This window comes from Gavialis gangeticus, unplaced genomic scaffold (assembly GCF_001723915.1).
Source record: "Gavialis gangeticus isolate Ggan-Ray unplaced genomic scaffold, GavGan_comp1, whole genome shotgun sequence".
Taxonomy (NCBI): domain Eukaryota; kingdom Metazoa; phylum Chordata; order Crocodylia; family Gavialidae; genus Gavialis; species Gavialis gangeticus.
Window position 1 is genome coordinate 18112039 of NW_017729031.1, and position 12279 is coordinate 18124317.

The 12279-nt window shown below is 40.2% G+C and overlaps 1 protein-coding gene across 1 annotated transcript in view; it reads left to right on the top strand.

Moving 5' to 3' along the window:
- The window catches only part of LOC109301348 (von Willebrand factor D and EGF domain-containing protein-like), a 451201-nt gene that overhangs the window by 292742 nt on the left and 146180 nt on the right, over window positions 1-12279 (top strand). Inside the window, exons 15-18 of the mRNA XM_019522467.1 lie at window positions 1231-1335; window positions 4085-4199; window positions 8580-8830; window positions 10049-10268. Of these exons, the coding sequence (XP_019378012.1) occupies window positions 1231-1335; window positions 4085-4199; window positions 8580-8830; window positions 10049-10268 (691 nt within the window). The remainder of the gene's footprint in view (window positions 1-1230; window positions 1336-4084; window positions 4200-8579; window positions 8831-10048; window positions 10269-12279) is intronic.

The window sequence follows — 12279 nt, forward strand, 5'->3', positions numbered from 1 at the left end:
ATGGTGCTGGGTAGCGAATGGGGCTGGCAGGAGCCAGGGCGCCAGCCCCCAGCTGGTTAGGCTAACTGGGTGCAATTTGTGCCTGGCAATCACTGTCTACATGTGTGTTTAATTACACACTGAATGACCCCACTGTGAGATAGTGGTATCCCTAACGGTATTATCTTACAATGGAGTTAATTCATTTACTGCACCCTAAGACCGGCGCACATGTAAACTGTAAGGCTTTACTGTGGAGCTAATTAATCTGCTCAGCAGTAAGGCACACAAGTAGATGCACCCACAGTCTCCATATTTGGGTTTTAGAACATTAAGAACTGTGGGCTGCAAAATAGAGTTAGATGCCTTAAATGGAGCAAACCTATGTGAGAAGGAATGTCCGACTAATATGCTCGTAGATGCTGTAGCCAAGAATATAAGCAGTTTAGCACCAGGTGATTACCAAGACAGGGTTAAGTGGGTGGAAAAGTGATTTTATTTGAAATGTCTTTGATATAGATAGAGAAACCATAGAAATGAAGGCCTTGATCCCTGTGGACCCAAAGGTCCACTGAAACCATTAAGAACTTTGCATCCACAGAGATTTGTTAATCAGAATAAAGAGTTTTGTGGGAACAGGACTCTTGCTCTCTAGTATATTAGCCACATTAGTACTTTCTCTAGGCCAGTTTTAAATGACTGGAGAGATGTAGCGTCCACCTCTTCCTAGAATAGATTATTTTCCATCTTACAGTGCTTATTGTTAACAAACTGTTCTTGATATTTGGCCAAAACCATCCTAGTTTAATTTTATTTTACTACTCCTAAAAATAACCTTTGTGGTCTTCTAGCACAGACATAATTTCCATAGGTTTTTAAAGCACTCTTTTGATTATGGAGAATAGGTAGCAACAGTCCATGGTAGGATGCACCATTAAAAACATACACGTGTTTTCTCTATAGAAAACATAATAAATAATACTGTAAAGCAGGTTTATTTGACAAAGTGAACAGCTATCACAAAACCTGGATGTCAGCTGAGCCAAACGATCTTTTAGTTATTAATGAATGGTTTCCAGTTTGTAACATCAAGCAATTTGTTAGCTTGCAGGGAAGTAACTCACAAGTGGTTTAATTTATCTTGTTGGCAGGCATCCAGTTCAAGGGTGCAATGGGTATCTGCTCTGAAATGAGCAGACAGTATCCATATGGAACATTATTACTTAGAATGATGATTTTTGTATCATTTAGATTACTAATGATGGCTTCCAGTACAGTAATTCCAAAGTTCTGACCCTGTACGATGCAGTCTGCCAGGTCTGTGAATTTCATCCAACTGGACTTTGTAAATTAAAGGTAATTTTAAAAAGCTTAAAGGCTTAATACCGATCATCCATCTCCTTCTTAACCCTCTAGTTCCCCTTTGTCTGATGTTTAATTGTCTTAAAAGAGGAAAATCTTTTTTATAGGACAGCTGCATGGCTAAAAATTTTCTCCTTTTTCTTTAATAGTCCCTTCTGTGTGATTTTTACTGGTTCTAGAGGATATAAATAGTTGACAGATTATATACTCCAAGGGAAAATTCTCAATATGACATTTACAAATGAACATGGCTGTTAATATTTGTCAGTTGAAAATATTCAGGAAATCGGAGACAATTGGGAAACTGATGGACAACATTCTCTCAACCTCAAAAGATTTCTAACCTCCTTCTGAAGAATCTCTGAATGTTGAGTGATAAGGAGATTCTTTATTCGCTCTCCCTTCAGTTTGGGGGGAAATATTCTGACTGCAAGTTATATCATCTCCATATTTAGCTCCTTTGTGAGCAGTAGGTAAACTAAGGTACGTACTACATACATTTTGGCCTTGCAGAGACACCACTAAGACAACATAGAACATCCTAGCTTACATTAAATCTCTCCAAGAACAGATATATAGCATCATGACAGATTCAAAACTGTAATCAAAGTCTAATGCTACATTTTAAATTGCCCACACCGGGGAAGTGCCTAGAGAGCATTCTACCTCTTTGTTTTCTTGAGAACTCTAATGAATTACCTATTAGTATGACCTCCTTGAAATACCTCTCCTTTAGCAGGGGAGTCTATTGAACAATTTTACTGCCTCTAGTAGGGCTTTAAAACACTCTTCTGGAGGAAGATTGCTGGAAATATTTAAATGTCCTAATGCAGCTTTTCTATTCTGATATAAAAATTAATAAATTATAGGGTGCCTACATTCCCCTTGTATAAAGTAAGGCTCACGCAGGTAAATTTTTTCCTCGCTCCATTTGCCTTGTTCTCATTAACACTAATAGGAAAATATGATCTTCGGAGTAACACTGAAAATTGCTCTTGTAACACTGTACCTTTTACCATGTTAAAATGAAAATTCACATCTTTCAATTTGAGTCAGTAACTACAGTTAGTAACAGGCCCAATTCAACACAAAACACTTAGCTTTCTGATTACCAGAATCAGAGCAGATACTATTGTAGGTGATACTATTTCTTAATTCTTTTCCTTCCTTCATTTTTTTTTTTTTTTGAAACCCTAAAGTACATACATTTTGCAAAAGGCAGGAACTCCCTAGATTATAATAATTCCTGTTCTAAGACGCACTAAAAGCTATTTGATCTTGGCTACCAATTGCATCAAACCAGATTCTAATTAGCCCTTTTATAATATTTCTTTTTAGCACCTCAATTGCTTTCAGGAAAGGTGTTTCAATGAGAGGATATTTTATACAAGGCCATTTCACATTTTTTGTGCTCCTCTTTTATGGAACCTATTCCTCACCACATTATCACTTCAGAAAAGTATCTTCTTTTTTTTTTTTACCAGAATCAAGTCTAATTGCCTTGAAAACAACAATGGTAAAATTGTATTATTCTCCAAATCATAATGGCTGAGCTCCATGTTGTTCTTTCATTTTAGGCTACTATACAAAAGTACCTTCAGATCCTTTACTTTATATAATACTCCCAAGATATGTAAAATAATATCTGGCATGTATCAGGGAAAAAAAGCAAAAAAGGATTGCTTACAAATGACAGAATTCATTATATGAGCCTGTCAGAGAAAAATCCCAGTGGTCAGTAGGACTATTCATCTGTGCTAGGCAAGTGTGATATGTGGACTAAAAGCTTGTTAGTATGTCTACAGTGAAATCAGTGGTGAATGCATCACAGAAAGTCATAGCTAAAATACCTTTAATCTAGCTAGCTCTGATACCCTAATAATGAAGCCTCAGTGGAATAAGCTTTGGCCTGAGTTGTACAACTCTGGGTACTTGTGTGCTTAGCCTGGGCTAAATATATAGGTTTGAACAGCTGACACTGAAGTCTGAACTGCCATGATTTCATTGGTACTGATACCTCAAGCTAAATTAAAGTGAGCTCAGATATGCCTACAAGTGTTGTTATCAAGCATTGTGATCTCATAGTAGATGTACTGTTAAATCGGACTGCCTCGGGTCACTGACCGTCAGCAGGACTAAGGCTCCTCAGCAGTTTTGAAAATATCACCTGGTTTTTATAATGATCCCAGAAAAGCCTATAGAGAAAATATACTTCTTTATTACTTTTTTAATTTCGTGACATACTGGTTTGTTATTGCAATTCGCTATATATAAAATAATATTAAAAAGGACAGAAACAGTGAATTATAAGAACAGAAAAGTAACAGTCCACAATGCCAAAAAAGGGTTTTTTTTCAGCCAGCCTCCCTTTTTTGTCTGATGAAGCTTACATTCGAGAGTTCCCAAGTAATCACCATATTAGCAATCATAGCTGGTAGTAATAATCACATGCAATATGTAAGCAATTTAATGGGGGAAGAAAAGCTGTGTTCTCTCACATTCATCCATGACAAGCAACATTACAAGTTGCCTAAGATAAAACATTCACAGCTACAAGTTGAAACCGGAGAACTCTGATGTTTCAGCATTGTAACGATACACTTGTATTCTCCCTCTGGGGAACAAAGTGCTAGCATTTAAATTGCTGCTATTTCATTATTCTGAAAGAAACAGTAGTTTAGGCTTATCTCAAGTAATTACTAACTGCTAATTTATGTCATTTTTCTTTTTCTTTTTTTGTCAGGAAGATACTTGTAATATTGATGGACTTTGCTATGGCGAAGGAGATTCAAGCCCCACAAGCCCGTGCCTTCTTTGTGAACCTGACATTTCTAAATTCATCTGGTCTATTAATGAAAGTAAATAGATTTTTTCTAAGATTTACAAGCCAATTGGTGGGCATTCAATACTCTGCATATGAAATATTAGCTTTGTTGATTTATAACATGGTCCTCTGCTGCAATCTGGGAGCAGTGCCTTGAGCAGGAGTTTTCAGTGCACAAGGAATATAGGATTGTGTTGTTGGTTGTGGGTGCAGTACATACATTACACCAACAGTCCCCCACTTTGCTGGCACATGGTCAACAATACCGAGCAAGTGATGTGTGCTGCTGGCAACATCAGGCTTTGCTCCCTCTTTTAATTTTTGGTAGCCAAGTCAAAGGGTCTCATTGACAAAGTAAGATCTGCAAACGATGGCTTGGGAAACACTGCACTACATATAGGTTGGAAGCAGACGTTACTGAACAAAGAGGATCAAGTGTGTTGTGCACTGTGATGACACAGCTGACCTGCTTCAAGGGGTAAAACACACATTGCCCATTGTCCCACCCTTGCTGGTGCAGGACAAGGAGCAATGTGATATCCCCACTTTCCCTCAGCTGGACCTATTACCAGCATTCACTAGAGACAGGTCTGACTGAGAAGGGAAGGGCTTTTCTCAGCCCAGCCAGACCCATGATTGAGTCAGTCTGAATGGGGATGGGTTTTTCCCTGCCCAGCTGGAGCCAGAGCATAGGTCTGGGTCAGTGGGGAAAAACCCTACTTTCTCCACTGAGCCAGGCCCATTCTCCAGGGCTGGCTGAGTGGGGACTTCTGATTCCCTGGCTTATGAAGATGTACTCTGAGATTCCCTGCGGTGCTTCTCTGTAAATAGGAAAAGTAGGCAAGCGCTGTGGAGGCTTGAGGAGTCAAGTCTCCACGTCACCTGCCTGCAGTGGTGGGAGAGTGCGCAGGCTGCTTGTACTCTCCCACCACAGACCTAATAGACATCCACTGCCATAAAGCAGCAGAGTCTTTTAACACCTTTTGTTGCACCACTGATTTTCCTTTCATGTAGCACAACAAAGGGTATCCAGGTTTATTTGCTCAACATTTCTGCCACCATAAATTTTTTTATGGAAGCACAAATGAAATGTTAGACCATGTCTGTTTCCACTCTACATGCAGGATTGTGATTCCAGGCTGAAACCTGAAAACACATCAAGAAAAAAAATGCACCTGGGAATAGCATTTTATGAACAATAACTCCTTGCAAACTTCTAAAATCATTTCTGCAATGCTGGACATTGCTAATTAAAGGGTATGATGAATCCCAAGGACCTCCAAGCTCACCTTAAGACTATTGGATTTTAAAGAGGAAAAAGCATAGTAAAACAATACTTTGAAATAACGATCTATCTTTTTGGTATTTTCAGCAAGGGAGTCCTACAGCCAAATACTTGTACATGCTACATATAAACTCACTGTACATGCCAGCAGCACCCTCAAGCACACTTGACTGCTCTAGGCAGTCTGCCTCCTAAATTAGAAACAGAGTAGCTTCCCCATGGGCAGATGGGCTTACTGGCACTGTCATTCAGATGTGCTAATTAGCACATCTCCAGCGCCCCATGAAACCAGTTACATGTTTCCCAGTTCAGGAGATGGTTCATTGCGAGCAATGAAGCATACCTAAGGACTCAGTCCATGATAGTGAGCTTACCATGTAGACATTGTCATAGATACCATGAGAAATCCCATTGTGTGTCCCCTCACCAAACAGAATTTTCATTACTCATGGATTACTGTGTTGAGAGGGGGTGGCCCGCTGACGGCACTTGTGCCACAAGAGGTACAAGCAGCCTCTGTGTGTGTCACTCAGCATATTAGGGAGCAAGCAGGGAACATGGCAGCAGATAGGGCAAGGGGCAGAAAACAGAGCAACAGATTGGTCAGGGAGCACAGGGAATAGAGCAGAAAGCAAAGAAAGAGATAGAGAAGGAGAAGGGTATCAGAGCATCATTGAGATAGGGCATGGAGCTTACCACCAAAAAGGTTGGCCCCCACTGATGCAGATTTGTAGTTCTAGTGGCAATTATCTTCAACGGATACAAGTGCACACTCACCAGTGTGCAAGAACAGATTGTCATTATAAGGATCATAAATGTGTTTTCGCCACATGCACTGGTTTGGAGGATAATTGTTTATGGACCTAAAATGTGGTTCTGCATTGGGTGCTTCGTAAATGTGGTGATGTTATAATGCAAAGGGCCTACTGGGATGACTATGAGGATACCCCTGAACAGGAATAATCAGGAGCTACAGAAGCAAATCATACTGCACACGGTCACCATGTGGCAGACATGTAAAGGGCACAGGAGTACTTAAAAATGACTAATGACCATCTAGACAATCAGTGCGTAATCAGAATTATATGATTCATATTAAGAGTCAATTTTAGTTACAGATTAGGGAATTGCTTAACTTACTAATATTAGGGTTGCTTCATGCTTTAGTGGAGATAGGATTTGTGAAATCTGGACTCAGATGCCAGTTCAGATTTAAATTGCCCCAAAGATCAATAAATAGTATTGAGATAAAAGGTTCGGTGTCAGGCCGATTTTCAAAAATTGCTAAGACATTGTTAGACAGGAAATGCATTGATACTTTATACTCGCACACTTTTGTTCATGGCATGGAATGAATTGATCTTTGCAAAATTAAAAACACTCCTAAGCTACAGTGAGTTTTAAGAACATCTCATTTTCTGTTCCATTGTGTTTGTTACCTCCTCTGGTAACTCTCCATCCAATTAACGCCTTTTTGTTTATCTGTAACTGCATATCCATTGAGCATTTCATTGATTGCTTTTGGCACAACCTTTATGGGCCAGGTGGTTTGGGGAGTTTCTGAAGTAAGCGATAAATTAATAGATAGCCACTTTCAGCAGTTATGCATTGACAGCCTGCTGGACAAGCAACTTAGAGAGGTTTGATAACACGGCAAAGACAAGTGGAGAGATGCAGTTAAATAACTGCATAGTAAGGCAAATACTATGGAAAACAAGGCTTGAAAAACTGATACTCAAAAGAATAAAAAGCTAATGCTGATTTTACTTCATATATTGTTTACCAGAAAAATATTGCAGAACACATCCCGTCCTTATGAGAAAAGCCCATGTTATACACAGGGCCAGACACAGGCATGGGCAAAGCAGGTGGCCGCCTGGGGCCTGGACAGAAAGGGGTCCCAAAATGGTATTTTTTTAAAATTATGATTATCGTTATTGCTGGTGAAGTGGAGCCCAATACTAGAAGTTTTCCTAGGGCCACCAGGACTCTAGGTATGGTGCTGGTTCCACAGATCGTGCCTTGTGAAATTAAATTAATCTTCCTGATTGTGGGGATTACTCAATGAATAACATAACTATGAATACATTGCATTATGTCATTATGCTTTTAAATGTGAATACATGTCAATTTGTAGGTCACCAGTTAGGCACCAAACCAAGACTCAGGATATATGGGTTAAATTTCAAGCTCTGGTCATTATATTATCTATGGCAAAGCCTCAGCTTCCAATTTTAAAAGTGGAGATAATAGTTTTTTTCCCTCTATACTTTATCTGCCTCATCTGTATAGAATCTAAGCTCTTTGGGTTAGGATTCTTCGTACTTTCATATTACAACTTGATTACAGCATCTAGAAAATCCCCATGTATAAATAGTAACAACAAGAACACAGCATATGACACTAGATTTAGGTACCCTTACTCATGCAAAGAATTCCTTTATTTCTCCAGAAATCTCTCCTGGCCATTTTTTATAAGGAATAAAAAACATGTTTTTCTGATTTCTTCATTCTACAGGGTTAAGCTTTCACAGAGCTACAGCAGCATTCACAGAGCTGAAGACTTTTACCAATTCACATACTGGGCATGTACACGTGCATGTGTTGAGTGCCTTAGTGAGACTTCCCGTTTCCAAGACTTCGTATTTCTTTTACCAAATAAGCAACATTATTAGTATTGCAGCAGGACCAAGACCTGTGTCCCACTGTACTAGACACCATCCAAACAAATAGGAAGGGGCAAAGGGTCACATCAGAACTAGATTCACGTGGGCTAATCTATATAGGCATACACAGCAGCTGACGGTTCTGTTGCCTTCAGGCGTTCTCCCCTATTAGACGTGCAGTTAGCACTTAAGTAAGAAGGGGGAGACTGTAGTGAGAGGATACCTAGCTGGACTCCCCCCATGTGTCTGATGCATCTCAGAACTGCAAAAGGAAGATAAAAAGCTGTGCTTTGTTATTTAGCTGTTAGTGATTGCTAATATTTATGGTGTAGTGCTGCTGCCATCGGTTTTCACACACTTTACTCACTCGATTTTAAAAAGGAAACACTCCAAACCTCCCCTATTAATGCACTGTAGAGGTCTGCACATATGTGATCACTCCTTTATTTTTGCTTTTTTTTAGACAACCTGCCTCCTGTGTTCCAAGCCCCTTCCAGCCAGCTGCTGACATTTATTGGTGAGAATTTTGTTTACCAGTTAATAGCAGCAGATCCTGAGGGGTCAGCTGTGCTATTCATCTTAGAGGCTGGGCCACAGGATGCCACACTCTCTCCTGCTGGCCTCCTCATCTGGAAAGTCGATTCGGAAGCAAAGCAGACGGTTGTGTTCGCTGTGTCAGATGAATGCAATGCACAGAACAGATACTCTGTTGAGGTAGGAAGGGAACACTTAAAAAAAACTGTTTATCATGCCATCGGTTTAGTGCAGTTTTCATTATGGTTAATAATTTGTTGCTGTCTTAAAAACTAAGACTTCAGCTATTTCCGAGTAAGTGCATATTATCCAGTATGGCCATAATGATCAATTAATCAAATAAATATCTCTGAGAACATAGAAACTATATATACAATGAACAGGAGAGAGTACTATTGATTGCTGTTTGAAAGAACACTCTTGCGGAGCCTGTTAATGGTTCATTAATCTGCTTTAAAATTCACAGTCTACATTTGGATCATTGGGGTGGGGTGGGGGAAGCACATAACATAAAAGACCAGGTTTCAGCTATAAAGAGATTATAACTCATTCTCAATGATATTTTAGAGGGTACCTTCCTTTTATGTCATTACTCCACAGCTTTGGCTTCTTGGCAGAGCCTGTGCATTGCTTTGTCTTTATTGCAAGGCATTACATTAATCCTGTGATAGCATAGCTAATAAGGTGGGATACCCAGTCTTAATACCGGAGCAGTTTTATTACTAATGGATCACTGCTAAGGACTCTAATGTATGACTCATATTCACAACCATTTTCCAAAATATTGGTCTGTGGAATTCACAAAGATACTGGAACATCAGCGTCACTGTGGTGGGCGCATTAGAAATGCAGAGCTAGATTGTATAGATACGATGTTCTTTTAAATCTTTTCTTGGCATGTACACTACATACCTAGCCTCTTTAGATTTTCTCTCTGCTTGAGACTAAAGGTATCTACAGAGTGCTATAATCAAGTTACCTGCCTCAGGAGGCACTTGTAGAGGTATTAGTAACAAACACCATTGGTAGGTAGTCAGATGGGCAGATAGAAAATGTTTTTATTTTTTACTCTTCTTGCAAAGCTAAGGAACAAGGTTTGCCCTCAGATATTCAAAAAACAACTGTTATTGTAGACAACAGGCTTTTTTCCCTTTACTTTTTATATCTGAAGTTAGGGTATGCCCCTAAAAACAAAATCTAGCTTTTAGTAGAGTAAAAATGTAGCCTTCAGCATGACATTTTATATCTAGAAAATTAGAAAGAAGTTTTTTTGTAATGCTGGAAAGTATGTTGTTTGCTGTTCAAGTCTATCCTTTCTTAAAAGGAACCTAAACATACCTTTCAGTTGGGAGAATATTCAAGAAAATATATTTATGGATCCCCTTTTGCTTTATCCAGGTTTTAGTGAAGCCTTGCAGCTGCATGCATGGTGGAACGTGCGTTACCAATATTAACTTCCCTCCAGGACTTGGTGAATACCTCTGTATATGTCCAAATGGATTTGATGGGGAACTTTGCCAGGAAAATATCCATGACTGCAAATCAAACCCATGTGGAAGTGGCACATGTGTTGACAGTGTGGACAGCTACACTTGTAAATGCCCGGCTGGTTTGGAAGGTAATACATTGCTACTCCTAATTTCTATAGGTTGAGACAGATGTTGTGCTAAAGGGGTTTAAACGGAGCCCAAAATATCCACAAGCATCTATCAAGTTGGCTGAAGGTGCTTCCTTCTGTGCTCCCATGACTTAGCTGGGACAGGTGTTATCAATGCCAAGGGAAGGTATATCAACCCAAAAGCTTCAGCTCATTAGAATAAATATGGAAGGCATCTGGGGTTAGATTAAAGTGAATCAAGGTGCACTGTCTCTGCTGCAAAGGAGGAACAGAAATGGGGTAGGCGTGGGAATGAGTAATAGCCAGGTGACTTGCTGAGAGAGACAGAGAAGTAGTACACTGTTCTAACGAGGATTCATTAGCCATCAAGATTAGTAAACTACCTCCCCTCCCGGTTCATAGATAAAGCAGGCAAATGCTTCCCTTTCTGTCCTCTTATATCCTTCCAGGACCTCTGTTAGTGACACCTTGATTAGCTTCCATCATGTGTTCACAGATCCCTGCCAAAATCCTCTCCTCTACCCAATACTTGGTCTTTTACTATAAGATCTAGCTTATTGTTTAGAATGATCATCTTTCATGGCACTGAAAACAACAACTATGGATGGTTACTCCTGTGCCAGAACCTGCTAATAACTAGTCCAAGATTGAGGCTAAAGGAAAGCATGAAGGTGAAACCAGCTTTGCATGCACTGGGTCTCTGGGCATCCCCACATTGCACTCTGCAGTAAAGTATTAAGGCATCTGAATTAAGTCAGATGCTAGAAGCAATCTAAATGAGATGACCCAAAGCTCTGTGCAGTCTAATTTACCCTGCTGCTCCTTATTACTGTTCTCAGCAGGGTAAATTAGCTCCATGTGGCTGTGGCTAGAATGCTTCTGGTACCCTAAATGAGACTGCCTAGAGCTAATGCATGCATCTCTACATTGCATGGCAGTGTGCCATGAAGACCTAAACCTAGGGATCTGGCAGTAGTTCAAGTATTCAAGCCCATTCATTCTTTGTCCTCTGTATTCAGGTTGCTACCATGGGGTCCAATTTATGAACTCTGGAGCAATACAATTTAAGGTCTGTCTACATGACAATGCAGTGTTTTCAGGAGATACTAAAACTAAAACCAAATGAACCAACCTCAGGAAGTAGAAACAGTACAGCCACCTTAATGTAGCACTCTACTCATGCTAATTAGCCAGCAGGGAAGCAGGGCACATTAGCTTTAGGTGAGCATTTCACCAACATGGCTAACTGTTTCCAATACTCAAGGTTGCTCATTATTGCTACTAGTTACTCCTGTGTTTCACAAAGGTTACTGAATAATTATCAGATAGTAACAGCTTTCAGTTGCTATTAAACCAGCCAGATTCAAAACAGTTGTCTTGAGGTGCAATGTTATTCCAGATCTCTGTGGAAAGTATCTCTTCAAACAGCACTACTACAGGAGCAGTGTAGACTCGAGCCACCATAAATGCTGAAAGTTACATTCAGAATCGAAAACCTGAGTCAATGAAGAGCCACAAAGATTGTTCACCTATAAAAGGCAAGTTCACTCATGAAACAAGCAATATTGGCTGTTGTCCAGTAAAAACCTAATGCTGTACAGTTAGAAATGTAAAAGTGAGGTCAAAAAGCAGCATGAGATCATTATGATTCCCTATCAGAGTCCCTCTCCACATGCAGGTAAAGGCACGACAGGATCTAATGCATGTTCCACACAATCGCACCTCCTGCCATGCCACACGTGTGGCAGGAGGCGTGATTGTGGGATTCTGCATCAGAATGCACCGTGTCTTATTGCTGGTGCAGGGGGAGCCCATGCAGGAGGAGTAAGTTGTTTTGGCTGGGAACCTGCTCAGCTGAGGGGCTCCCAGTCACAGCCCCATGCACTCCAGTGACTGGGTGATGCAGCTGCCAGCCACAGAGCCACCCCATAGCTGAGAGATCACAACAAATGCAGTCTTCTGCCCTGGGAGTACATGGAGGCCTGCCCTGACTAAGAAATCACAGCTACTG